Below are 27,765 nucleotides of genomic sequence, written 5' to 3' on the forward strand. Positions count from 1 at the left end.
CAATTTGAAACCCTGCAATCTAGAATTAATTCTACCTTTCCATGCAAGCGCAACCGAATGTTGCAGTGGTATCCCAGCCCACCATAATTAAGTTCTAGACTTGACATTGGTGCTCGCATTTTCCTGAAATTATTTCAGGTCTTCCAGTGATGTGTGCTCAGTGAGAGGAGACGTTCCCGTCGACTATTGAGGTGTCTATGACGACTTCGCCAATTTCAAGATGATGTGGTGTCTATGACGACTTCGCCAATCTCGAGATGATGTGCTAGCTCAGTCTCTCGAAGGTGCTCATAGAAGTTAGATGTGCGTAGATGCGTTTATAAGAATGAGTGTATGTGTATATGTATAAGTCTGCCTCAGCATTATGTTAAAAAGAATTGTTGTGTACGATGACGACACCAAAGGGCGATTCGTGACTTTAATTTGGTGTGTCCTGTCGGTGGAATTTGGATTTGCCTTCTAACGTGCATCGTCTCCAACCTTTCACCGTTTCACCAGAGGGTGACATGAATGGCATATAGGCCGGTGCGGTATCTGTCTGGTCCCATATGCATGACATGAATCACGACTCAAGGAGATGATTATTCTTCAGTTGATATTGATAGTGGTCCTATCAATATCTTCTCATCCTTTTGTATCTGTATAAAAATCTTTTTTATATAACCGTGCGCTTCATTAAAAGCATGTACAATGGTGGCATATGGATACAGATGCTCTGTGAGAAAAAATAGTTTGAAGCAACTACATTGATTTTTTCTGTCCAACGCAATTTACTACTAGTGGGCCTTGTCAACAAATAGAAAATAAAAACTTTAATACATATGCATCTCTACTCTTCACTTCAATCTTTTCAGTTTTTCACATCGAACCACATTTTTTCTCTCAAAGCACCTGCTTCTTGTAGACGATCTCGCTTCCCTATCCGAACCTAATTTCCCTAACATCCAATCCTACATGGCACACGGGGCATCACCATGAGGCTATGCATTGGCCATGCCCTAACATAAAATGTTCATGAATAACTCTAAACTTACAAAAACTACCAGACACATCGCGAAACAACAACCATCGTGAGCATTATGCAAAAACCCTCCCCCCCAAACGGATCTTTGCACACACCATAACAAACGACCATCTCCAATTATCAGTGCAGCCGAGACGGTCGCCTAAAGAAGGGAAGAACGCCAAAAGCTTTGTGAACCGTAGACCAGCCAGCCGCTAATGGCAAGTGGCAAGGCACATATCATTGTGGCATATCTGTCTGTGATTTGTCCCCGCCGTGTGTTCCTACCTTAAGATTCAGTACTCCCCGTCGTCTTCGGCGAGGGTAACCATCAGATCTGCCGCCCATGGTCCACAAACCATGCCCCAGGGCTGCCATCTTGACCCACACACGCGGATGCCACCGCCCAAGACATGCGCCCGTCCATCATATCCTGAGTATAGGATTATTATAGCAACTCCAACGCGCTGACCCAAATGAACGGCGCCTTTGTCTGTCTTTTGTCCATTTGGGTTGGCCGCCTGTTGGGTGTCCGCCTTCTTTAAGATTTGGGTCGGCAGTGCGCCCAACGGCCGCGACCCATTTCATGTCCGCACACAAATTTTAAAAAAGGAACGTGGCCATAGATCATGCCAGCGGACATGTCGTCGCCTGAAGTTCATGCCGGCACCATGTCAGCGCCGGCATACAATGTCAGCTTCAGAAAAAACACCACACAGTTCAGCTGGCGCACTTGCCAGCAGCCGGCACACATGCCAACACATAAAAAGGGGCGGGAGTTCGACCACGCCATCGCGGTCGTGGTCATGCCAGCACGCTTTCCAGCATATAAAAAGGATGGCGCTCGCCGCCATAGGTCACTAGGCGTCGAACTTGCATCTTCTCGAACCACGGCCTCTTCCTTGTCGACATGGTGTTGAGATCCACCTTCATGATCTCCACCCTCGTCATAATGCTAGCGAGAGCCACTTCTTTCGCCTTGGTCTTGGCATTGGCGGCCTCGATCTTTAGCATCTTGGCTTGCTTCACCGCCTCCATCTCAAGCATCCCCGTTTGCTTCTCCACCTCCATCTCAAGCCTACTCCTTTGGATCTCCATGAAGGCGTTCATTTGTTCTTCCTTGTCTTGTCGGCACTTCTCCCTTGAGTCCTTCTTGGTCATCATGTCCTCCACGGTTGCGATCAAGGTGTTCGATGCCGCATCCCGCTTGTCCTCCTTCTTGGAGTTGGTCTTCCCCCACGGTCGTGACTTTTCGCCGACTCCTGTTGCGCGGCGGCGATGGCGCCGCCGCGATGTCTTCCTCCCTAGCGTCCGCCGCGTGCCTCCGGCCCTTTCTCTTCGCCGACTCCCTTGCCCGCCCCTCGGGCGTCAGCTTCTTCTTCGGCTTGGGCGCAGCGGCGGTCTTGCGGGGGGCGCGAGGCTTGCCTTTGCCGGAGGGGGCGGTCGTGATGCCGGACGAGGCGAGGGAGACAAGGCCGGCGGCAGCATCGAGGTTGTCGTCCATGGCGAGCGGCGGGAGCGCGGGGGGCGGGAGGGTTTGGGGGAAAGTGGAGGGAAATGGTGAAGGCTACCACCGACTGGCGGGCCAGGGGAGTAGTTGGCGCGCGTAGCACGTGTCCGCGCCGACGCAAATGAGGCTTGAAAATGGGCCGGGAATGGGTCGGCAGGCGGACGAAAAGTGGGCGCGCGTCCGTTTGGGTCGGCGCGTTGGGCCGACTTTTCAGTGCGCCGCGACCCAAACGAACGCGCGCGGACAAAATGGGCGTCGCGTTGGAGTTGCTCTTAATGCCCAAATCGGATTGTTCTTACTACTGATTTATAAATAGCTGAACAATAGCAAAATTGTATGTTAATTGCAGTGCGAGGCTGCCTCCACTTTGTTTCTTTTACTTGTATATATAAAATATAAATCCAGGTCTACCCGAACGCGGGCTCCAATATGAAGCAAGCGTTCATGAAAGTGACGACACCAAAAGGGCAATTCATGAGTCTTTGGGTTCCCTGGCAATTGGTGCTACTTGGATATCCTTCTACGTACGTGTGTGTCTCCAATTTTCTAGCTAAGCTATGAATGGAGGACGTTTGCGTATAGGCAGATGCGGCGCTGGTCCCATGGCGAGCGTGAATCACGACTCACTCAACGAAATGCTTATAAGTGAGAAAACGCACAAAAATCCTCCGGTGTTCTACTAGATTCGATGAATGGCTTTTTGCGTAGAGGCAGACGCGGTGCTGGTCCCGTGGCGGGTGTGAATCACGGCTCAACGAGATTGGCTGAAGCTATGCATGCCCACACAAAATACTCGACTGAGAAAGACAATGCACCACAATTTTTATTTTTATTTATTTTGTTGACGAAAAGCAACGGCAAATGCACCACAATTGCGAGATTGAATCATGTCGTCCATATGTTAGGCTCACTTTTGGCAATCGTCTTTCCTGAATGGTATTTTAAATTTATTTTTGGCAGACAAACATTCCCTTCTCATGTTAATTAACCTCAAGGTACATAATACGGGCATGCTTAACATCCCCTAAGAACAGAAGCAACCCTGACTAAAAGTAAACCTACAATACTTGTGTTTTTATAATCCCCACCCTCGCGTCGCCCTCCTCTGGCAACACGAGGGAAAACCCTAGTCGCACCGCCAGGACCTCCTCCTACCCCCTTCCCCGCCGCGCCGCCACCAGAAGGTTGACTTATTGGCCTTCCATGCAACAAACATCTCAGGTACACAATATGCTAATGGAGACTTCGCGATGTTGCTGAATCCATATTAAGGGTGTTTGCCGGCCTCTCAACTATAGGAATCCCCAAAGGGGTGTATACATAGTTGGCGGTCATACTAGCTTATCGTTTGGTTCTCCTCCTGGTTATAACAAACCTCAAGGGGTTAAATATACCGTCACTTATTTACAAAAGCCGAAGGAAAGTAATAACTGTTAGAAAATAAATATCAGACAAGGAACCGTCAACTATAAATGCCATTGAGTTTCTGTGAGCTAGCTGACGACCAAGACATGGCTGGCGGTTCATCGTCAGCTAATTGCCGTGGTCATAGGTATCATTCTACAGTATTATCGGTTATTAGTGTAATGGCCGACCAAGCATAGCCAACGGGAGGTTGTCGACGCTGTACCATCTGTCATAAGTAAATCTAATGGTGAACTTAAATATCCGACGGTAATTTGACCCTTGGTTATAATGTGAAATCTAGTAGTGCTGGCTCCAGCAAGGTGCTAGCTCGGCCTCCCCATGGCCGACCCTCATTGCTGCCTATCCTCACGCGTGTCTCCACCTTTGGCCTCATGCAAAGCAGAAATTTACTGACGCTAGAAAAAATTTCAGGTACCAGAGATTTAGCAAAACCGACTCAAATTAGCTTATCTTTTTCAAATAAGAGTCGAAACATAATCAGTAAATATTGGTTGAGAAACACGAGAACATTATTGGAAAGAGAAGAGATGGAGCAAACATTGCCCACCGCCCACTGCAGCTGAGGAGGAAATCAACCCGGGCATAGAGACCACGGACAGGAACATGCGACTTCTCCACCTTTTCCAGCCGTGAGACAAATCCCACCTTGCAGTTGTGACACAAATAATCGAGGACAAATAGTTCATACTTCTAAGGTTGCACAGCTGCCGGATATAATTTCCACCGCGATATATCATGCTTTTTTTTTCTCGAATATGCACAAGCATGTGTATCATCACATTAAAGAAGGAGCAGCAAAGTAGCCGGATACAAGGCATTTTGACCATTACAATGCTAATCATAAGAATTAGACGCCACACACACCACACACACAGTGGCGAGTTCACCAGGCAGGCTTCGATAGGCTTGAGCCTACCCTCCAAATTCGCGGAATTTTTTTTTACTACTAGGCTTCAAAATATTTCTTAGGCCCAGCCCAGAAAAAACGGTCCAGCAGGCAGCCCATCTAAGAATCGGTGACTAACCCAGCCTCCCGCACGAAGCACATCAGGCGCACGAGCAGCGGCCACCCAATAACCTAGCCGCCGGCCGCCAAACGCCACCTCCTAGTCCGGCGCCGCCTCCCCGCCTCCTCGCCGTTGCTGCGCCCTCGCCGAGCGCCGCCTCCCCGCCGGACGCCGTCATCAGCCGAGCGCCCGAGCCTGCACGAGGGACGGGGCCACGGGGGGAGCCGGGCTGCGCCTGCCGGGGAGCTCGTCGCCCACGACGCCTAGGGCTCTCTGCAGGTCGCCGGATCCGCCGACTCCCCACTGGACGCCGGACGCCTCTCTGCAGGGCTCTCTGTATGTCGCCGGACGCCGGACACCAGTCCAGAGCAGTTCGAAATAGGTTGTCTGTTGTCTCTGTCTGACTCTGTTTGATTCTTCTTAGTTTAGTTGATAGCAGTTGCTAGTTTAGTTAATTCTAGTCAGTACGTAGTTTGGTTCTAGTCAGTACTGGTTCTAGTAACAATTAATTCATGAACTAATTTATGTCCTTGTTTATTTTTTTATAGAAATGAAGAGAAAGAGGACTCTGCATAGTTGGTTTGCAAGTAGTTCAAATACACTTCCTATTATTCCTGAATCCAATGTTGCCCCAATTAATGTTATTGTTCAGCCTACCCTCATAGAGAACATAATCCCCGATGATCCAACAAATGAGAGCACTAATCCCTCGGTTGATGAGAGAACTAATCCCTCGGTTGATGAGAGCACCAATCCCACTTCAAATGAGAGAACCAATCCCCCAACCGATGAGAGCACAAACCAACCAGCACCACCAACACAATGTGCAGATTTTTGGATGATAATGGAGAGCTTCAGGAGAGATTTCTTGCTATTAAGCACATCACAGATTGCACATCTACCGGAATTAAAGAAGCATTGTTTCATGTCTTAAAGTACCATGGCTTGTCTATTAATAGGCTACGTGGACAGGGTTATGATGGGGCTTCAAACATGAGAGGAGAATTCAATGGTTTGCAAAAGCTAATTCGTGATGAGAGTCCATATGCTTTCTATGTTCACTGTTTTGCCCATCAGTTGCAACTTCGTCGGTCGAGCGAATATTTTCAGCAATGAAGGTCATCAAAACCGATTTGCGCAATAAGATATCAGATGATTGGCTCAATGATTTAATGGTATGCTACTGTGAGAAAAGGATATTCAAAAGTATTCCAGATGATCAAATTATGATACGATTTCAGAAAAAGAAAAATCGCAAAGGACATTTGCCTCCTGAGTATGATGTTATTTCTTAGAGGTATATCTCTGTTTTAGTACTAGTGTCGATAGTTAGTTGAGGGTACTTTACCATATCACTAACATTTGTGCCAATTTGGACAGATGGCTTGCAGTTTGTCACTTGCATTTTGGTGTGGAGGAGTTCTACAACTACAATATTGTTAGTAAGAAGCAACACCAGTATCTTGTCTTTGCCTTATTTTGGTTGATTCTCTAGTACTTGTTGTATTGGTGTGCAGATTGTATGAAACTTTGCTGTTGGTCAATCATGCTACTAGTATTTGTCTTGAGAATCATGTCCATTTGAGCACTGTTTGGCACATATTGTCTCTATAAATTGGTAAAACCATTTTTCTTTCAAAATTCCAGAAAAAAATCAGTAAATACTACATGCTTCCAGTAGTAGGCTGGGAAATTTTGAGCTTATTTGGCCAAGAGGATTAGGAGATAATGGCCATTTTAGTCAGCTGATTCAAAATTTGGTTCAAAATTTGATATTTTCTAAAAAATCCAGAAAAATTCTAGTATATAGTACGTGTTTCCAGTATTAATCTGGGAAAGTTTCAGTTTATTTGTACAAAAGGACTAGGAGATAAGCAGCTTTTTCTTCAAAAGAGCATTCGATTTTTCTCGGCTTAAACTTTGAGCCCACCCTCCGTTTTTTCTCTAGATTCGCCACTGCACACACACACCCTACCTACTATGATACATGCTACCTAGTCCAACCTCATGCCAATGGTGATGAGGCAAGCTACAACACAACCAAGCCGCGTCACAACCAACGTCGAGACCTCTACAACAAGGCCAAAACTCAAAGCCAACACAAAGCAACGTACCGCCACCCATTTGCGTCAAGGAGTCGGCAAGTGAACGGTAGGGCATGAGCGGACCTAGGGAGAGTGTCATCGAGAGAGCGTCCCGATGGCGTACATGCGCCCAGGAGGCCCATGCCCAGAGTAACGGCCGACCATGACTCAAGCCGCACCATCGGGACTCCTCGAGCAACAAGACGGTGCCTTCAAGAACGGAATGACGCTATGACGCCGCCACCGCCTTGTAGTCCAGAGGCCGGACCAAAGGTTTCCACTGAGCTCGAGGAAGGGAGTCAGATCAGGGCCAAAACAACGCTTCCAGAGAGGGAACGACGCCCACGGGCGTCACATTTGTCAGCCTCTTCGCGACATGGATCGTGGAACCCAGCGCCCACCGGAGTCGCTCGAGCAGGTCAACCACCGCAACAGGAAGAGTAGCAGTTCGCATCACAGTAGCCTCCATCACCAAGCCGGTCAGACCCACCCAGATCGGATCGAGCCCACACCACCTCCACCTCGCCGGAGGACGACAACAACATACCAGGCAGGCCGGGGCAGAGCCGAAGCTATCCACGCTGGACCTGGTGGCACCACGCGCTACTGTCCACGCCGACCCACCTCTACCTTTGCCACAACCTCCTCCAACCACCCTGCTACATTGCCAACAGGACCCGGGACAGGCCGCTCGGAACAAGGCAAGGCGCCACCAACGCGCAACCGGAGCAGGGCAAGCCACGCGCCGCACCACAGCCAGGGGCGACGCGCCTGGACCTGACAGCAGCCCAAATCAAGCCGACTCCACGCGGCAGCCACCCAGCGCCGGCCCAGCCGTCGAGAAGGGCGCCTCCCCGTGAGCCGCACGAGCCACGCAGCGTCGGACCGTCGCACCGCCGGAACCACCAGCCGCCACAAGATCCGCCCTAAGCCACCGGGAGAACCAAAAGAAAAGGGAACACCCGGCCGCCACCCTCCCAGGGCATGCACGGCTTCGCCGCTGCCCCCTCCGGTAGCAGTGGGACGGGGGAGGGGTGATTGATTGATTTTAGTGTCGTGTTGATACAAGGACGTGTAGAAACATTGTGGTAGGAGAGATGAGAGAGAACATGCTTGAGGGTAAAAGGATAATCCTGTGGAGAAGAAACAGCGACAAGATAATAGCCACGAGAAAACAAACAGGTCAATAAACCTTTTATTTTTCGAGCAGGCTTGAGTGAAGGGAGTTTTCCAAGTGAGTTAATCTCGGCCGTTATAAACCTTGGTCCCATAAGATAGACGGCTCATATTTTCTAATTAACTCTTATTTTGTAATTGACGTAGGAATTTTTTAAAAGTCTCTAATTAGTATAGGTACTCGTCGTCAACCTGTGCAGTTTGCACTACCTAGTGCATTTAATGCCTATTTGGCATGTATATTAAAATATACAAATACGGGAAGATATCACATGATACCATGTTTAAAAACTTAAATTTTGATGTTTAAAAAAATTCTGAAAAAAAAACATGATACCAACGGTGACCACTCGACGGCACAACTGATATATCTCACCTTTTTTGGGATAACAACATTCCACTTTACTCAACTTGAATGTTACTGGGTATCATTACAAGATCGTGTGGAACGCCAAACCAAATATGCTGGCCTATTGCTAGAGATAAAGTTGTTCTAGCTAAACTATGAGCTTCAAAATCGAAAATCCGCATCTGAGCCTGGGCTCAGATGCTCCCGCTTAGAAAAAAAATTCGAAACAAATACTAGAAAATTTCAAAAAAAATCAATTTTTTTATGTGGTAGATAATTAGATGCGTGAGGTCCGCTCCAAATTTCAACTCATTTGGATATCTGAACAACTCTCGGCAAAAACGACAATCGGGTCAAAACAGTTCGTGAACAATAACTTTTTTACAGACCCCGATTTTGTCTTTTTACAGAGAGCTGCTCAAATGTCCAAACGAGTTGAAATTTGCACCGAACCTCACGCACCAAATTATCTACCACACAAAAAAATGGGAATTTGATGAAGTTTTCTACTATTTGTTTTGATTTTGTTTCGTCGAAGCGGGTGCAGCTGAGCCCGGGAGCCAAATTGGCCTTCTCCTTGAAAATTGCTCTTTCTACTTTCGAAACAAAATTTACTGGAAATAAACTCACTCCTCCATGCATTAATCTCTCGGACTATGGCACCATTGCCTCCTCCTGTTGCATCCCCAATGTCTCACATGTTGTGAGTCGGATAGATCACTCGCTTACGTCTATATGATGACTGGGCTGGCCCAACATCAGGCCTTTTTATCTTTTGCTTTTTTCTATGTTTTATATCGGGCATTCTAGTTTCCTTTTGATTTTTCATTTCCTCCTTTTTCTTGTTCATTTTTATTTCATTTTTTGTTGTTCTATTTTCTTTTTTCCTTTCCTGATTATTTTTTCATATTTTTTCATTTCTTCTTTCTTCCTCCGATCTTTCTTTATTCATGAAATTTTCTAATATGCCCAGTTTTAGTGTACGAAATAAAATATGTCCTGAATATTTTTTTTCTAAAATTGTATGAACAAAATGTTAATTATTCATGAACTTTTAATACGTGTTGTGAGAAATTTTAAAAAATAGTATGGACTTTTTTTAACTGCCCGGAAAAAATATCTTTTATAAACATTATTTTTAAATATCATGAACCATTTTCTCTCAAATGGTACGAGCATTTTTTTTTAATTTCATCGACATTTTCGTAATTTAAGAAAAATGCTACAACATTTTCATACAAATGTACGAATAGGTAAGACAAATAAATAAATAACTAGATCAAGGTGGAAAAAATAAAAAATAAAACGTTTATATGTGCGCTGTGGGTGTTGGTTGGTCCAGAGACGAGCGCTAGAGGAGAGGGAACTTAGGGCTCCCTTTTTTTTCTTTTTTACTTTTGTTTTTCGTGTTTTTTCCAATATTTCGGGATATCAAAATGTTCACAATTTCAAAAAACTGTTCACGGTTTAAAAGAATGTTCACAATTTTCTCAAAAATGTTAAATAAAAAAATTGTTAATGAATTAAAAAATCATGATTTTAAAAAATGTTTGTGATTTCAAAAATGGTTCACGATTAAATAGAAATGTTCATCAATTTAAAAAATATTCACGGTTTTGAAATATTCTTTATGAATTTAAAAAATGTTCATTTTTCAAAAAAATTCACGATTTCAAAATAATGTACGTGATTCGAAATATTTACTACTTAAGAGAATGTTCACGAATTTGTAAAAAATGTATGTGAATTTAAAAAATGTTTGTATTTTCAATAAATGTTCATATATTTGCGAAATGTTCAAAATCTCAAACAATGTTTTGGACTTCAAAAGATGTTCAGGAATCTAAAAGATGTTCGCAAATTAAACAAGGACAGAAAAAATGTAAAAACAAAAGGAAGAAGAAAAATAAACATAAAAAATAAAGAAATTGAAAAAGGAAAAAGGAAAAGAAGGGGAGAAAACGGAATTGGGGCGACCTATACGAACAACCAGCGTGTGAGGAGGGTACGCGCCAGGTCGCTCGTGGGCGACCTGTGTGCCAAATAGGAGTCGCCTGGCTGAAGAGGGAGAGCGAGATGAGCCGGCCCAGATTGGCGGATACCACAGCCTCATTTTTCTTTCTCTTTTTTTACTTTTTTTATGGGGTTTTGCTTTCTTTTTGTTTATAATTTAAAATATTTTGAATAAATATTACAAAAAAACATTTAAAAAATCTTTACCTAGCATTTCAAAAATGTTAAATACATATAGATAAAATGTTTATCATGTATACGAAATATTTGATAATGTATTTAACAAATATTAATGAAAGCATTTAAAAAACGTTCGACAAGTATTTGGAAAACGTAAATCAAATATTTAAAAAATGTTAAATGTATATATAAAAAAACTTGATTATGTAGGAAAAAATGTTGAAATGTATGATCATAGATATAAAAATGTTAATTAGGCATTTGAAAAATGATGAACAAGTACTTGAAACAAAAGCATTTGAAAAATGTTAAATGTATATAAAAAATGTTACCCTGTATTAAAGAAATGAAGAAAATGAATGATCTTTTATATAAAAAAATTAATCAAGCATTTGAAAAAATGTTGAACACATATTTGAAAAATGTTAATCAAGAACTGGGAAATATTAAATGTGTATAGAAAAAATATTGACCATGTATTAAAAAAATTAATCTTTTATTTTAAAAATGTAATCAAGCATTTAAAAAAATATTACATATTGACAATGTATTAAAAAATGTTAGGGTTGTATTTGAAACATGTTAATGAAGGATTTGAAAAATGTTTAAAAAATGAGTATAGAAGAAATTATGATGATGTAGTCAAAAAAATTAAACATGTATTTGAAAAATGTGTTAGATATATACCTAAAAGGTGTATAGAAAAACAGTGAAAACTGCAGAGAAAACAAAAAATATTGAACGAATAAAGAAACAAATGAATCTGAAGAAAAATGAAGACAAAAATATGGAAAAACAAAGACACCCAATAAAAACAAATAAAAACAAAACAAAGAAAATGAAAACTAAAGAACCAATGCAAAAATGAATGGAAACAATGAAAATCAATAAAGAAACAAAGAAACCCAATGAATAATGAGAAAGAGATAAAAAATGAAGAAAAGAAAAAAAAGTGAACACGGAGAAAGAAACAAAGAAAGCCAATGAAAAAAGGAAATAGGAAATGAAATAACAGTAAAAACATACAAAGAAACAGGAAACAAATCCGTGAAAAAAGTAAAGAAAGAACAACAAAAAGGGGGTCGACAATTAGTGAAAATCCAAGCTCCTTTCCATCAAAATATTCGGGGCATCAACGTTTCCACAAACACTGCAGTGTCCCAGTGGCTAGCAGCCATGCTGTGTATGGAGGCGACCTGGGTTTGATCCCTGGTTCTCCCTCTATTTTTATCTTTGTTTAGACAACCCTCTATTTTTTTACGTATTTCTCTGTTCCGAGCGAGAGCTAGTAGGCTGGCCCGTTACAGCGCGCGCTTCAGGCGAGAGATTGCTCAATCTCACGTAAAGCGTGATATAGCTCTAGCGAGCATCCAATGCGCCTCACAACATGTTGCAAACGCGCTCATTGGCGAGGCCGTTGGTGGGAGCCGATGAAGAATTTCCATGGCCCAGAGTCATCATTTCGTGAATGAGCCGAGATGAACTCGGACCTTTGCCATGTGAGTCATTAACAAACGTACTACGAGCAGTAGTGGTGTTCATAGTTTTTATATAGATAAAATTAATCAAAATAATGTATACAACCACAGGTGTCTCCAACAATGAAGGTAGAGGGGCCTGGTTTTAGGAACCTTCCATCTCTTGTTTTTCTTTTTATTTTGTTGTTTTCTTATCGGCTTTTTAGTTTTCTTTTGGCTTTTCATTTCATTATTTTCTTGTGTATTTTTACTTTCATTTCTTCTTCCCTTTCTTTGTTTCAATCTATTTTCCGTGTTTGCTTGTTTTTGCACTTTTTCTTTCTTCTTCTTTTCTTTTTTCATTCATGAATTTTTTTAAAATCGTCTGACTTTAGTGCATGGGCATTTTTTATATGTCATTAATATTTTTGTAAAATTGCTTGAACAAAATTTTCTATCTTTATCAACATTTTTAAGTGTCGTGAACAACTTTAAAAATGGTACATCCCTTTTTTATATGGTATGACAGTTTTTGAAAAAATGCGCGAATAGTTTTCGATGTTTTCATGTTATTATTTTGAAATGTTGTGATCTGTTGTGATCTGTTCTTTACCAAGAATATGAAATTATTTGCGTAGTCTAACAAAAATACAATAACTTTTATGAATGGAGAAAACCTAAAAGACAAAAATTAGAAGTGAAACAAAAATTAGAGACGGGCGATAGGCGAGTGGGAAATTGGGCCCAGCCTATCTAACATACGCTGTAAAGCGAGCGTCCCCCCACCACCACCACCACCCCCCCCCCCCCCCATTGGCGAGGTGGGCGGTGGGAGCCGATGAGGAAGTGCCCCGGTCGAGAGTCGCCGTGGATGTAGCCGGCCGGCGCCGTCCCCAACGTAACCTTGTAGGGGCAGGACATCGAAACGAGACAGAAACTACAACTTTGCAAAAACGCATGTACACAACCCTCTCCTCCACTCCACTGGCTGCTGCTCCCGGAATTACGCAGTTCATTCAGCTCCCTGTTTTTCCACGCGTTCCCGTCAAATCTCCCGTGTTTTGCACTTTTGCTGGACTGCCGGCGTGCTGAACCAATCATGAGAACCATGACCACATCCTCCAGCTCCGTAATTTAAGCTTCGAAGTAACTGTAATTTGGAAAGGCACCTGACGTGATATGGTACCCGTGCTCTCGGTCTTGTAGCCGGATTAGCTTGAAAGAGCACACCGGATCCGTGGCGCAATGGTAGCGCGTCTGACTCCAGATCAGAAGGTTGCGTGTTCGATTCACGTCGGGTTCAATACCCCCGATCCTAATCCGGTCTCTTTTTTTGGCGTAGTTTCTCATGCTTAATTTGCTAGATTTCAGATCATATAGACGCAGAAGCAGTGTCGATATTACCCCAGGACTGAATAAAGCAGGGTACATATTGTTCTCAAATCGTCGGGCGGTAGCGAGGGCAATTCGTGACGTTTGGTCTCTCCACCATATGTTTATGCGCATCGTCTCCGATGGCCTAGTAGCTTCGGTGTAAGCATGGACGTTTGTGTATGTACATAACATATGCGTGCGTGATAGGCACTGGTCCCATGGCTGGCGTGAATCACACTCACAAGTGAAAATTGCGAGAGCTCACAAAACGACATGGGCATCTTCCTACCAGCATAGGCACACATACTGGATCAGAATGGGGCACGGTGCACACCCGCGTCCAGGCCGGGAAGGCACTGGATATCCAGGTCTCACATATTCACACTGGCACGTCATACATAGCCACACACTGATCTATCTGGCAGATTACCTGGCAGCCAGTACGTGCCGCGAGGCCGATCTTGCTGGCTATAAAATGCTGCCCGGCGCTTCGAGAGAGAGTGCAAGGCAAGACTGGGAAGATCATAGAGAGAGCCAGCCATGTACACTACCAAGAGGTGCATTGCCACGGCCATCGTGGTGGTGCTCTGGCTCCAGGCCACCGCGGACGCCCGCCGCCTCTCCCCCGGCGGCGTGATCCGGCTTTCGAGCGATGGCAGAGGTTCGTGACTGACGCACGTGCCCGTGAATTACTGTTTGTTGCCACATAGTCCCTCTGGCCCATAATGGCATTATGGGCCAGAGGGACTATGTGGCAACAAACAGTAGTTCACGGGCACGTGCGTCAGTCACGAACCTTTATGGGCCAGAGGGACTATGTGGCAACAAACAGTAGTTCACGGGCACGTGCGTCAGTCACGAACCTCTGCCATCGCTCGAAAGCCGGATCACGCCGCCGGGGGAGAGGCGGCGGGCGTCCGCGGTGGCCTGGAGCCAGAGCACCACCACTAATGTCGAAAAATGTCTTGCATTATGGGCCAGAGGGACTACATGCTATTTCTACTCCGTTTATTGCTTATCACGGATGGACTCACTGTAAGCATGGAAGATCTCAGGTGATTCTGTTGATCAAGTCGGGTCGTCAAAGGTGATCAGCATAGAGGATCCATTCTATACTTGCCCGGATGGCAAGGTGCTGAAATGCAAAGTCATTGCGTTCCAATGGTATTGCGATTGCGTGCGTGAAAAAGGTGTTGGCCCCACTGATCAAGCCATGTCTGCGACGACGAGCTCGCCGAGGAAGGCCGGTGAGCAGATGCTGTCGCGAAGGAACTCCGGCGACAAAGGTGCTTCAGTTAATGAAACATATGCCACTATTGTTATTGTTAGAAAAAATATTCTTAATTGGAACATTTAACTAACCATTGTGCCACGTGGATAAACTAACTCACGGATGGCCTCAGGTGGTCCTACCGATCAAGTCCAAGTGACAAAGGTGCTCAACGATCTAGGGGAGCCGTGGTGGCCGTGTCCGGACGGCACAGTACAGAAATGTGAACTCGTTGCATTCAAAATATACTGCAAGTGCGTGCCTAAAGACGGTGCAGGTCTCGCCGATCGATCCATGTCGGCGCGGGCGCACTCGGCGAGGAAGAAGGACGGCGCACGGTAACTAGCTAGCGCGTACGCCCACGCTAGCAATATATTCCCTGCCGCGTCTTAAATTACTTGTCTTACATTCGTTCAGATATGTTGAGACGAAGGTAATATACGTAAAGCAATATTAATAAGGTCTGGTTGCATGGACACCTTTCCCGTTTTGTTATACTACTAGTCGTAAGCATGTGCGTTTATATACGCCCCACGTGATATGGCAAATCAGGGCTAGCACGCACGCTCCGTAGATCATCTCATCAGGCTGTATTTTTTGAAGTGTCGCTAGCTCCTGTATGCATGCTTTTACAGATATATATATATATATATATACTGTATAATAATGGAATAATGGCTACTACGTACGCACGGCCACCCTGTTTTAGCCAGTCACTCCGTTGATTTCATTCCATGTCGACGCCTGCCGATGGAACAACCTCCGTTGGCTTCGTTTCGTCGGCTGCGTTAGCAGTCGCTTCATGACAAAGCTAGTGATCTACTGTACATTCCTCTCTATCGGCCCAGTGCTGTATGTGAACGTTCTCCATCCATCTTGATACACACATGCTTTCGATGGTGGCGCTTGTGCGTCGATCCTTCTTGAAGGTGTTGCTATTGAAGAGTCTCGTTGTCCGTGTCGTGCCATGACATAATTGGTCCAGATATTGTCATTGTTGTAATTTGTCGATCACAGATATGATCACTTTAGATTTCTTTTTCTTTTTTTCTTCGGCTACATCGCTTTGTTCTTATATGACTTTGCTAGTTGTTGGCGCGTTTTTTATGTGAGTGCGTTATTGACAATTGTATGCATCCTAACTGTGAAGGGGCCGAGTATGTGCTCTCTGTGTTTGTATCATCTTGATGCTCCATTTTGAGCCAATAAAATCCACCCTCTATCAAAAAAATCTTTTTTCCATAAAAGGCATTTTTTTATTAACTAAGTAGCATCGAGGGATATAATCATAATGAGTGACCGAAGCTATATTCCTCTCTATCTATCTAGATTAGCATGGTCTTGATGCCCGGCCCAGTGCTGTCTTCGTATGTTCTCCATCCATCTTGATACACACATGTAAGCCCTTCCACATGCTACAAAAAATTACGGAACATGGTGTGTTTGCTAAAGAAGACTGCAGAACGGAAAATAGCATGCCAACGTCCCCAACGTTCTCTCTAAAAGATGCACAACATATGAGCCGTTCCATGTGAAATTTCTACTGCGATATTTATGCTTCCAACTTATGAAACAGATGTTGCGTATCTTGCATAAACTCGAACGCAAACACAAAACCATAAGCCACCCACCGCACCGCACACACCCTACAGGCTACAGCTACAGAACGACAGCAAGAGTGAAGTCAACTGAACTGGAAACTATTTTTTTTTTCACCTCACCAATGAGAGGAAGATCACTTCATCAACATTTAACAGTCCAGTACATCGGCAAGGCACGCACGATACAACAACACGAATGATATCGCCCAGATTTCTGGCAATAATCCCCCTACCAAGATCACACAAACCTGACACATGACAAACTTACTGCGATTTCCAAAAATTAGACGGCACCTGCCAGCCACGCCGCCGGCCCATCGCCCTTTCTTCTAGGGAAGCAGGGCAGCTCAAGGCAGATTACAAACATCATCAGACTACCAGAGAGAGAGAGTCACTGGCTGGGACTCTGTCGGAAAACTGTACACTGACCAGAGGCAAGAATCGACGGGGGGCGAATCAGCGAATGGCATTCCCCCTAGCCTCTGTCTCATCAAGTCTAAAAAACCGAAGCTAACAGTTGGTCTAACGCTAGTTTATATCAAATCAATGGCGAGGCCGCCGCCCATGCTCGCTGAAGCTGCCTCTTGACCAGTGAGACGGGGAGAGCTTCCTGATTTGCAGAGGGGCTGATCTACTCTGGGGTGCTGGTTTTTGTACACGGCCGCCCGTCGACACTACTGAGTAAGGGTCACCTTCGCGCTCCTGCCTCGCTTCTATTCGGCCGGAGCTGTACTCCATGTTTATGAATGGCGAGGGGTTCCGGTAGTCCAGGCACCCGGAGGCCCCGCTGTTCCACCAGCTACCGCTACCACTGTCAAAGATGAAGCCCGCCGGGAGGTCGTCGTCCGGGTCACATGATGACTCCCTGTGGCTGTAGGAATCACCGACGGCCTCCTCTGCGTCATTGTAAATCAGCTTCAGTGCCTGGACTACTTCACCCATGAATGGCCTCTGTGACGGATCGCTGTGAACGCACACCGAAGCGATGGACGCCACTTTGGCTACGTTGTCGAAATTGTAGTTGCCGTTCAGAGAAGGGTCGATCAGCCTCTCCAAGCCCTCTCTATTGCCTAGAAGAGGACGAGCCCAAGTCACAAGGTTCTCAGGATCCATGTTGTCCGACATGCCTACGGGCTTCCTTCCTGATAAAAGCTCCAGCAAGACAACCCCATAACTGTAGACATCGCTCTTGACAAGAAGATGCCCTGTCATGGCATACTCTGGAGCAACATACCTGCATGATCAACAGAGAAATTTTAGCTTTTGAAAGCCAAGGATAATTAGAATGGAATTAAGACAAGCTACTCTTGAGCAAATTTATGTACCGAAATTCATATAGCTTTAGAGAAGTGTAATTCGTGAACGACCCTACCAAGCATTATTGTTGTTTGACATGAAGACATTCTTACAATATCAACAAATGTGTATGGAAGGCAGTATTAATCACAAAGAGACACAAAATCATTCGATCACAGCATCACAAAATACCCAATGTGCTGTATATATATCATTTATTTTCATTAATAATGTGTATTGACGATATTATAGGGGCTGGACATAAGCGAAGTTTCTTACCCGAAAGTCCCCATTACCCTTGTGGAAATGGGATTGATTCCATTGGTTGCTTCCCTTGCTAAACCAAAATCAGTAACCTTGGGAGTGAAATCATCCTCCAGCAATATATTGCTACCTTTGAAGTCGCGGTGTATGACATGTGGGTTTGAATCTTCATGTAGGTACGCCAGGCCTCTAGCAGCACCCAAAGCAATTTTCATCCTGACATCCCAGTTCAGCATGCCCTTATCCTTGTCAGCACCTGGACATACAAAGGATCAAATTAACACAGAGTCATGCTGAGTGCACACTCCTAATCCTAGGCTTACATGTGACAGTGATAATTATGAGGTCAATTTTTTTTCTAAGACGGCGCACTGCTTTCTTTGAGACACGCCACTGGAGAAAGTTCAGATGTTAGATTAGTAACGGTAGTTGATCCTGTTTCATCCATGCAATTTTCTTTACTTGTATATAATTAATGAGATAATATTCTGATCTTTCAAAAAAAAGATAATATTCTTAAGAGTGCAGCGTTTTGGACCTTTTGGCATCGGGTTCCATGGAGCCCAGAATTTGGAAATAAACGAAAATGGTATTTTGAAGTTCCAAAAAAAGTTGAAACTGTTTCTACGAGTACATATGGATATGGATGTTCTCTGTGTATATGTAAATTTCCATAGATAATACTCCCTCCGTAAAGAAACATAGTACAGATATACTACACATCTATATAAGATATACACATAAGAAACTTAGTACAGATATATACTACACATCTATATGTACAATACCCAAAAAGACAAAAATAAGCCCATTTATTTGTCTTTTTATATGTATCATATACAAATATGTATATTGATGAAACTTAGTACAGCTATACTACACATCTATATATACACGTAGTCGAGCTATAAAGTTAATATTTTTGAACTTCTCTTTACAGTTCTCCCTAGAGCCCGTCCTCCAAAGCGACTTTCTGAATTTGAAGTCTTATAACAAGAATAGCAGCTGGTCCTGCCAATCTAAGCTTAGGTAAAAGAAATTGTTGGACCAGACTCGTCTAGTCATTCTACTACCTCCTTTCCGGTTTATTAGGCCTGCGTGTATCTCTAGGTTGAGAAGTAGACCAACATAATACACGTTATATATCACAAAAAATATATCATTAGAAACTTCAAATTGTATACTTTCTAATGGTATAATTCTTGGACTATACAACTCATCTTATGTTGGTCAAATTATCGATCTAGGGATACGCGCAAGCCTAATAAAACGGAAAGGAGGTAGTATTATGAGAAAAATGGACACTTGGTTAAATATTTCCATTTTGGCTGCTATGCATTAATATATACGAATTTCTTGTCATGGTTTCACTAGTTAAGACTTACCAAACATAGCATGTATTACTAATACTAGAACATACCATGAAGATGGGATTCCACACTTCCGTTGCGTATAAGCTCGTAAACAAGACACCTTTTTCCACGTTCAGTGCAAATGCCAATCAATTTGACGAGATTACGATGGTGCAATCGACTGAGCATTTCCACCTCCGCGATGAACTCACGGTCACCACTCCTGTCCTCTCTTGTGAGCATTTTAACAGCGATCTCGTTTCCATCATCCATGGTCCCGTGATAAACACGTCCAAACCCACCTTGACCCAAAACTCTTCTTGAACTAAAACCATCAGTAGCCTTTTCAAGCTGTGCAAGCGAAAATGTCTTCACCGATGCGGCACAAGTGGCCACTGTTGAGAGCATTGACGCTGAGGCAGAGCTCACCAAGCTAGTTGACTGAGATCTGCCACCTGTGTACCACACATTAGGTTGTTAGCAACTTAGCACAACAGCCATTACTAGCAAATTTTGTTGTGAAACAGGGGATTATAGGTTTTAAAAGTTCATATGACATGCATGCAAAGTGACGTTCTTTTTTCACTATAGGTGGTAACTAATAAATATTAAAAACGGTTATTTCCATGCAGAACATAGGCACATAGCATATGAGAACTCTAGACTAAAATATATTTTTACCAATTTTAGGATTCAGGCAAATTTATAAACAGAAGTGGCCAATTGTTCTACCTCGCCGATAAGTGTAACTCTGATTACCAATATCTATGTGGCAATAGAATCATTCAAGTGGAAATATTACCCACCAGTAAATATTATAAATATCCCTATTGCCCACATGAAGATGATCTTAACGTGGTTAAAGGGAGAAGTTCCCTCCCTTAAATGTAACCTGTCATGTAGAAATGAGGAACCCTGTGGAGCTTGCGCCTCAAACGCGGGTGGGGTGAGCTCACGGGTGTGTGTGCTCTAACCATGGTTTTCGAGTCGACGAGTCATTCTAGGGTAGCGACTCTTGAATAGTCGACCCTGCAGTTGCGACTAGTCGTGACTCATCGACCAGTCGACACGCTGTTGAGTTGATTTTTTTACGACTCATCGACTAGTCGTGACTAGTTGTTTGACTCAAAAACAGGGGCTCTAATCAACCGCCCACTACTTTGTTCTCAAGATGATCGTAACAGATTCTTGTATAAAGCCAGCAAATGTCCGTGTGTTGCTATAGTGGGGAAGTTATACTATATATTCAAGAATATTTTAATTTCCCCCGCGAAAAAAAGAATATCTTTAATTTTACCATTTGTGTCATATCAAGATATTCATATAGGCTCCTAACCATTTGTGCCAAATCCAACATGTAATGTAACCCGAAGGTGAACAAACCGTCACCACCAATTGGCGGCATAATTATGGGAGTATAGATATTTTACATAGTATCATGTTTTTTATGCTTTTAACTAGTGTATTGTTGTAAGAAAAATGATCAAGGTTGTATCTTGAAGACAATCTAAAATAAATGACTCAGGAACAATGCTTTCTTCACTCTTTGGTAACAGGTGTAAGTAGGTACATTTCATCTAGCATGGAAATACTTGAAACATCGTTTGTGCACAGCCAGCAAGAAAACTCTATTAAAGGTTTCTAACATTGCCCATCAGGTCTTAAAACATATGTAGTACAATGGTAAAAGTAGTAACAGCAATACTTAACGACAACAAAAGCTGTCGATTTTACCATGTCTTCTTTTAACTGACGGGGTGATCACAGGGTTCCCAGCTTCATGAAAGCGCTTAAATCTCTTCAATTTTACTATTAAAATAATAAGCGCAATGCATCCCATGATTAGTACCAGAGAGGACCCTGCAACTACCACGATGATCCAGCTATCTAATTTCTTCTTCTGATGGTGCACATCTGCGGTTATAGGATATTCTCCATTTCCTGGAGGACCTGACGTAAGAGATGACATAGCTGGTGGTGCAGGTCCCAGCCCTGCAGTGATATGACATTGCGCATCTAAATCATAAATTCAAGTAAATAACCTAAGAAGCAAATACTCCACATAAAGGTTTCTTACCTGGATAGGTAATATTTATAACCTCGTAAGCTCCAAAAACAGATGAATTAATCTGAACCTTTTTATTCCAGAACCTATCCGATATTAGGGATGCAGTATAGCGATCAAAATGTTCTCTTAGTGGCACCAAATAAAAGGTGACTCTTGTCTTCTGGTCATCTTGGACACTTGGAATAGCAGCCATAATCTTCACTTGACTCTGTTTAAGAAATGTGCCAGCTGCAACTTCAACTTCCAATTCTGCTGTGTGCATGAATAGTAAATATGGAGCTACAGCAATGTCAACAATAACACTAAGGGGCAGCACACAGCCACAGGGGGAACCGATCGGTGTTGAACTCAATGGCTCAGTACAAACAGTGCTAGAGCAACCTGCTGAAGGTACCAAAAAAAAAAACTATTCAACACAAAAAGTTACAACAAAACAAACAAGCTTATACTTAGATCAACAATTAGTCTGCATGTCAAAAGCAGCAGTACTAAAAAGAATAGTCCAGAGGGATGGATAATATCTGGGATTAGGTGAAGTAACTCGAGGATGCAGTATGAAACTGTAAACATAAATGGCAAACCTTCAGGTGGGAGAGATAGGGATGGCGGAGGGGCATGGTGTCGGCGTCTGTGGTGTTTGTGTGAATGCACAGCGATGCCTGTAAGAATAGCAGATATTAAATAATTAATAGTTTATGGGAAATTTAAGCATGAACTTTTAGCACTGACATTGTCACGGTTACATACCAGGAGATCTTGGAGACAGTTCCGCAGGAGAAAATGCCGGGGAAATTCGAGGTCCAAACACTCTTGCTTCAGGGGGATTTGATGGATGTGGCGATGGACTAGGCTGTATGTTTGCTGGAGAACGAATGGTAATAAGTTTACATTTGACAGAAACGAATTGCAAAAATCTCATAAGAGAAAAACTTCTACCAACCATATGGCTAGCATCATGTTCAGATTAACATATACACTTTCAAATGGTTACTTCAAGAAGCTCAGGCGCACTGTACAATCGTACATTTGCATTTGCGACCTATATAGGCAATGCCCGTTGGCAGTTTCTATTTCTAAAATAAGAGCATATGAACTGGAAAGGTAATAAGACATTTTCTAGAAGTTTTGTTCTGCATCTGGAAATGTTTGAATTCTGCGTATGTTCTCAATTTATCCAAATTTTACATCACAGTGACACTTTTTATTCCTCATACATGGAAACAAAACATGAAATGCCTTTTCAGCGCATGCTGCTGCTGTGTCATGCACATTTTGGAGTTTCGAGTGAAAGTTAGCATTTCACTCAAATTCTAGCAGTTGGTTAGGAGGCACTGGCGTGGGTGAGGTGTGTGCGTATGGTGGTGTCACTGGTGTGTGTTCACGCGTGCGTCATCCTTGTAATCGCCAAAAAAAAGGCTTCATGGTCAAGCTAAGAGCATGAGAGACACCAAGTGCAATAACTATTCCAGAAAGTAACGGTGTTAGTAATTAACTCCGAGAATGACACTGAATTGGTACCCAAACGTGTTTACATTTTGGCGGGTATCAGAACGTATTCGAGTATTCAGGCGTATCTAACCCCTGATACGCTGGTTTCCTGCCGTATCCGTGCAACTTATAGCTGCCAATCAAGAGGGGCCATCATACTACACTCAGCTTTTGTCGATAGCTTCACCGGGATGGAAGAATACAACTATAAAAGCTAGTACCGCAGATTTCGTTAAGAGAAGACCGGCAAGCGTTACTTGCGAGCAAAGCAAGTGTTGGCTGAATATTAAGACACCAAACTACAGATCGGATTCGAACTATTTATAGGCGCGTGTTTCTACCTTAAGGTTTTGTGCCGTGGTATCTTGGCTGGTTGTATCACGCAGATGGACACGCCCCTGTGCTGCTTTACGCGCGCCACGAACGCAAATTAAACCCCAAAATGTATGTACAAGCTCCAGTGTGGTGCTCCAGCAGCAGTGGGAGCACAAACTGTCGACAAGTCCCATGCCTCCTTACCATAAGGAACAAGCAGTGGAAGCCAATGTCATCTGTTACTTTCAGGCATGAGAAAACAATGTCAAGCTAACGGACCGTACACAGAGCTCCAGACGCATGTACCCAGCTCGCCAACACCTTGCTGGATCCTTCCCCCGGTAGTCAAAACCATCGATCATGGCAGAATCTAGAAATAATACTGTCGGGCATACCCCCTGTCAGACAGCAGAATTCCCCTAATAATAATACACGGCGCTCACGCATGGACCGACAGAACCCCACCCGAACCCCAATTCCCAGCTTCCCCCAATCGCCCAGAGCACGCGACAGCAACGTCGCATCTTGCTGCTGCTGCTATGTCCATTGTCCACTCCACAGGCTAGTGTCGAGGAGCTGAAATTCGAACCGAAAATGCCGCCCCCACGGCCACGGGCGCAAGCATCCCCACGCCCTCCGTCCCTCCAAACCCCACCCCACCGCAACCCACTCGGAGCGCGCAACACAAGCGCGGCCGCGGAGCAGAGCGAGCCACCAACCCCGCCCCGCCCCGCCCCGCCCGCCCGAACTCCCCAAACCAAACCCAACCCAGCGGGAGCGCGGTCCGAAACCAAGCAAGCGGAGCAAGGAAGGAAGGAAGCGAGTGGACAAGCATACCGTGGAGCGCGGAGGCGGCGGCGGGGAGGAGCAGGAGCAGCCGCAGCAGGAGGAAGAGGAGCCCTCCGCGGCGGCCCATCGCGTCCCGGGTGCCCGGCGCGCGCGCGCTACGCCATTGCCGTCGCCCGCGAGGCGGATCTGGGCGGCTCCCGGATCGGGCGGCGCGGCGTCGGCGGGAGGGTTCGTCTCGGCGAGGCCCGCGGCGAGCGAGGGAGCGAGAGGCGATGCGAGGGGCGCTGGAGCGGGGGAGGAGGTGGGGGAGGAAGGGAGGGGGAAGGCAATAAATTTTGGCCGCTGGGGTGGGCTGGCTCGGCTGGTTTCTTTGCTTAACCTCGGAAGGAAAGGAAAGGAAAGGAAGGTGTTAATTCCCTCCCTACTGGAGTTAATGCGCTCCGCTGCCGCCTGCTCATCCTAATCGCGAGCGGGGTTAGTGGGGGATGAGAAGATGGATTACGAATCCATCCATCCATCCATCCGGCGAGGAGTGCCGCGCGCTCGCTTTACCGCTGGCGGGGAGGAGACGGGAGGGAGGAAGGGAGCCGTGGTGGGCCCGCCGTGTCAGCGGCTCTGGGCGCTCGCTTTGACTGTCTCTGGCTGAGCGACGCGGCTGCGTTGGAGCCTTGCTCCTCTCGGGAAGCTCGAGTCGGCCGGTGTCAACGCTGGTCAGACGGCGGGTAGGCACACTTGGACTGAGACTGACACGGCAGCCTTTTTATCCGGGCCGTGCGACTTTGTGTGCGCCAATCTTGCTTGTTTTTACATGTTTTTGGGCAAAATGTTTGGGTGGTCCGGCCGGCCTCGGAACACAGAGCCAAATTTTATCCACACTTGCGTGTGCGAATCTCGTTTGCTTTTACGTGTTTTTCCGGCAATGTTGAGTGGTCCGACGACCTTGGTACACGACCCAATTTTTGTCTAGACGATGTTTCTGTACATAGCAAAAATAAAAAAAGAGTATGGCAAATGGGTGGATCATCGATGGCAGCGGCACCGACGTGTTCGCCGCTTACCTTACCTTGATGAGCGGGGGGGGGGGGGGGGGGGGGCGCGAGGTTGCAGTTATGGTTAACGACTCCGAGCAATCTACTCGTAGAGTATGATTGAATGATGATATGGGTTGCATTATCATCATGCTTGATTAATCTTGTATTTACAAAGAGTATAACATAAATCATTATGGTAGTATTACCTTTTGATTCCTGCGGTCTGAGGTTATTAGAATGTTATTTACCTGGATGGGGCCGTAAATCGGATTCTCCTAATGTCTCGGCGCATTTGATTAGATGCATGTGATGAAACGTAATGGAACGGTTCTACTTTTGGGCCAATACCGGTGTTCGGTGAGGTGGTTGGTTCCGCTAAAGGGAATATTCCCCCGATATGCGGAACCAGATGGGTAACGCCAATTCGGCCGAACGACTCGAACCCTCGCTTGCGCGTCTGTGCACACGACAGCACGTGACGTCTGTATTTGGCATTCGATCACCGCCGTAGAGGAAAAAACCAAGCCTTTCTCCCCTCAGCCTCCAACGCATCCATCCGCCCTCAAAAGTTTGTAATGCCAACGTGTTCACCGCTTAGCTTGAGGAGGAAGGGCAAGTAGTTCGGGCAGGGCCATGGTTGCAATTATAGGTTGACGACTTGGAGCATGCCTAGTTAGTATAGAGTAAGTCAAAAAATTGATGTGGTTTTGCAAGGGCTGACGTGTCTTGGTTGCACGTGTGACAACATAACATTAACCTAAACCATTAAGTTTGCTTCTTTAAAATGGCCAGACTAATGTGCTTAGGTATTACAACATTTTCAAAACGGTATTTTCTAAGATGCTAGGAAATCCACCTCATTATGAAATGTCATGTCCGGATCTGAATTTGAATGCTTTTATTATTTTGTTTTGGGCCTCTCGCACTGGTACTTCAATCGAAGCAACTACTTTCATTTCATACCTATATCAAGATATTCCGTACATAATTTCTGATGATATGCACGGAGCTACTTTTGTGTGTGGTGCAATATGAATAACAACTTGCTCCATTATTGTATGATACCGTCATAATTGTATTAGATGGCAATTTTGCAACTTGTTTTTAGGGGCTTTCTATTTTTTTTATTGTTTTATATGATTTTTACAGGGGGGAGGGTTATTCTTTCAGTCTCCCCATGCATCGTGGTTGTTGCCAAAGATAAATTTTATCCATACGACACTCAAGACGTTAAGACTGGAAGGTTTGTGAAAGAAAAAGCCACATGCCTCATGGATTTCACTTTGTTTTTTTTGGGGGGGGGGGCATGGGGGGTATAAATTAGGTTTAAAGCATCTATAGATGGACAAAATTATACAAATGAAGACGGGCAATGGTGAAAATTGGCACCAACATATTCACCCTTACCCTGAGGAGATAAGGTTGCAGTTACGGATCAACGACTTGGAACAAATTTGGCCAATAGAAGGATTCTCAAACTTGCAAATGTGTTTCAGCGAGAACCTTGCATCCGGTGCACCTACTCCCATATTGCAACCTTCCTTGTATGATATTATGGGTTGTATTACTATCATGCTTAATTAATATTTTCCTTAGATGGGTATCGTTGTACTATTTTTGATTCCCGACATCTATATTTAATGGTATTCATGTTATTACATTGTTTCGTCACGTGATCTCAATTGTATTTAGACAATATATAAGGTCACAATTTTTACATTAAAGTTCCTTATTGCACATTGAGACTTGGTTTTTAGATATTGCGACATCTTTGAGGCAATACTTTCCAAGATACCCACAAATCCACCCTGATACAAAAAATCTACTGTGTGCGGGCCTGAATTGGAATGTGTTTCTTATTTCACAAAAGGGCAATTATCTTCTGTAGTTTCATCTAAGTATTGGTTTTCCTTTTATGTCTACATCAAGATATTCCGTACAGACTTTCCAATAATTTATACTCAATCACATTGCCGCGTGGTACTATATTCAAGTTTGTGCCATAATTCCATGATACTATCATAAATGATATTTTGATGGGCAATCTTGGTTAGCCCTGTATATGTCATATGGCATGTCCCACTAAAGCTGACCAAACGGAAGACATTACGCCAATCCTTGGCCTAAAAAAACCACCGGTCAAGGCCAAAACCTCCTCTCTTGTCTAGACAAAAGGCGAGTATGAAGCACTAGCATTTAGGACGCCCTGCAAGTAGTTTCTATCAAAACACCTAAAACATTGACTGTGAATATGGTCTGAGGTATTTAATTAGATCAAAAACTTGAGAACAAATACATAGATTTATCTCTAAAATATGTCCGTTATCTTAGAGGAAGAAAACCGATATTGTCGCTGTTGTTGTTGTTGTTGTTGTTGTTATTATTATCTGGGGGAGGGGGAAATTATGCAGTGTTATCAATTTCATTTTGAATTCGAAGATAAGTATTGGGGGAGTAAACCGATACTGCACTGTGAAAACTAGCGGTGGGTGTTGTATTTCACATACCGCTAATTCATTATTATTTTCGCGGGGACATTAATTCATTTTTTTCGGTTCCAGTATATCTGAGATACATATATGGTAGAGTACATTATTTTACTTTTGCGAATTGGGATGCATATTTAACTGACCGCTACGGCGAGGTGCAAGGAGCACGCAGCAGACGCCTAGAGCTAGGTGCTCCAACGAACCACCCGGCCGGGCCCCGG

The 27,765-nt window shown here is 44.2% G+C and overlaps 2 protein-coding genes, 1 long non-coding RNA gene and 1 other non-coding gene across 5 annotated transcripts; 3 read left to right on the top strand and 1 right to left on the bottom strand.

The window, feature by feature from the left end:
* The first annotated feature begins 4,973 nt into the window (after window positions 1–4,973).
* Window positions 4,974–6,516, top strand: LOC123142151 (uncharacterized). The gene is made up of 3 exons (XR_006470535.1): window positions 4,974–5,330; window positions 5,497–6,245; window positions 6,329–6,516. It is a non-coding gene; the product is annotated as an uncharacterized lncRNA (long non-coding RNA).
* Window positions 6,517–13,438: 6,922 nt separating this feature from the next.
* TRNAW-CCA (transfer RNA tryptophan (anticodon CCA)) lies at window positions 13,439–13,510 on the top strand. Its single transcript has one exon. It is a non-coding gene; the product is annotated as a tRNA-Trp (tRNA).
* Window positions 13,511–14,121: 611 nt separating this feature from the next.
* On the top strand, window positions 14,122–14,938 carry LOC123142753 (uncharacterized). Its single transcript, XM_044561520.1, has 2 exons — window positions 14,122–14,242; window positions 14,637–14,938. The coding sequence occupies exons 1-2, from the start codon at window positions 14,122–14,124 to the stop codon at window positions 14,936–14,938; spliced, it is 423 nt and encodes a 140-aa protein (XP_044417455.1).
* Window positions 14,939–16,540: 1,602 nt separating this feature from the next.
* LOC123146123 (receptor-like serine/threonine-protein kinase ALE2) lies at window positions 16,541–24,348 on the bottom strand. 2 transcript variants are annotated; one of them, XM_044565710.1, is made up of 8 exons: window positions 24,073–24,348; window positions 22,180–22,293; window positions 22,014–22,091; window positions 21,442–21,813; window positions 21,099–21,356; window positions 19,433–19,819; window positions 18,028–18,268; window positions 16,541–17,686 (listed from the first exon to the last, which is right to left on the bottom strand). In XM_044565710.1, the coding sequence occupies exons 1-8, from the start codon at window positions 24,149–24,151 to the stop codon at window positions 16,996–16,998; spliced, it is 2,220 nt and encodes a 739-aa protein (XP_044421645.1). In that variant the 5' UTR covers window positions 24,152–24,348; the 3' UTR covers window positions 16,541–16,995. The 2 variants fall into 2 exon arrangements, with proteins under 2 accessions (XP_044421645.1, XP_044421644.1); XM_044565709.1 differs by having other exon boundaries at window positions 21,442–21,816; window positions 24,073–24,347.
* Window positions 24,349–27,765: the final 3,417 nt, after the last annotated feature.

Source organism: Triticum aestivum, chromosome 6D, assembly GCF_018294505.1.
Source record: "Triticum aestivum cultivar Chinese Spring chromosome 6D, IWGSC CS RefSeq v2.1, whole genome shotgun sequence".
NCBI classification, from domain to species: domain Eukaryota; kingdom Viridiplantae; phylum Streptophyta; class Magnoliopsida; order Poales; family Poaceae; genus Triticum; species Triticum aestivum.

Excerpts from the sequence above, each read along its gene's own strand:
- LOC123146123 (XM_044565709.1), bottom strand. The coding sequence starts at position 24,151 with ATGGGCCGCCGCGGAGGGCTCCTCTTCCTCCTGCTGCGGCTGCTCCTG. Across the intron at positions 22,092-22,179 it reads ACTGTCTCCAAGATCTCCTG|GCATCGCTGTGCATTCACAC; the intron begins GTATGTAACCGT and ends CTATTCTTACAG. Across the intron at positions 21,817-22,013 it reads CCTATCTCTCCCACCTGAAG|CAGGTTGCTCTAGCACTGTT; the intron begins GTTTGCCATTTA and ends TGGTACCTTCAG.
- LOC123142753 (XM_044561520.1), top strand. The coding sequence starts at position 14,122 with ATGTACACTACCAAGAGGTGCATTGCCACGGCCATCGTGGTGGTGCTC. Across the intron at positions 14,243-14,636 it reads GCTTTCGAGCGATGGCAGAG|GTGATTCTGTTGATCAAGTC; the intron begins GTTCGTGACTGA and ends GGAAGATCTCAG.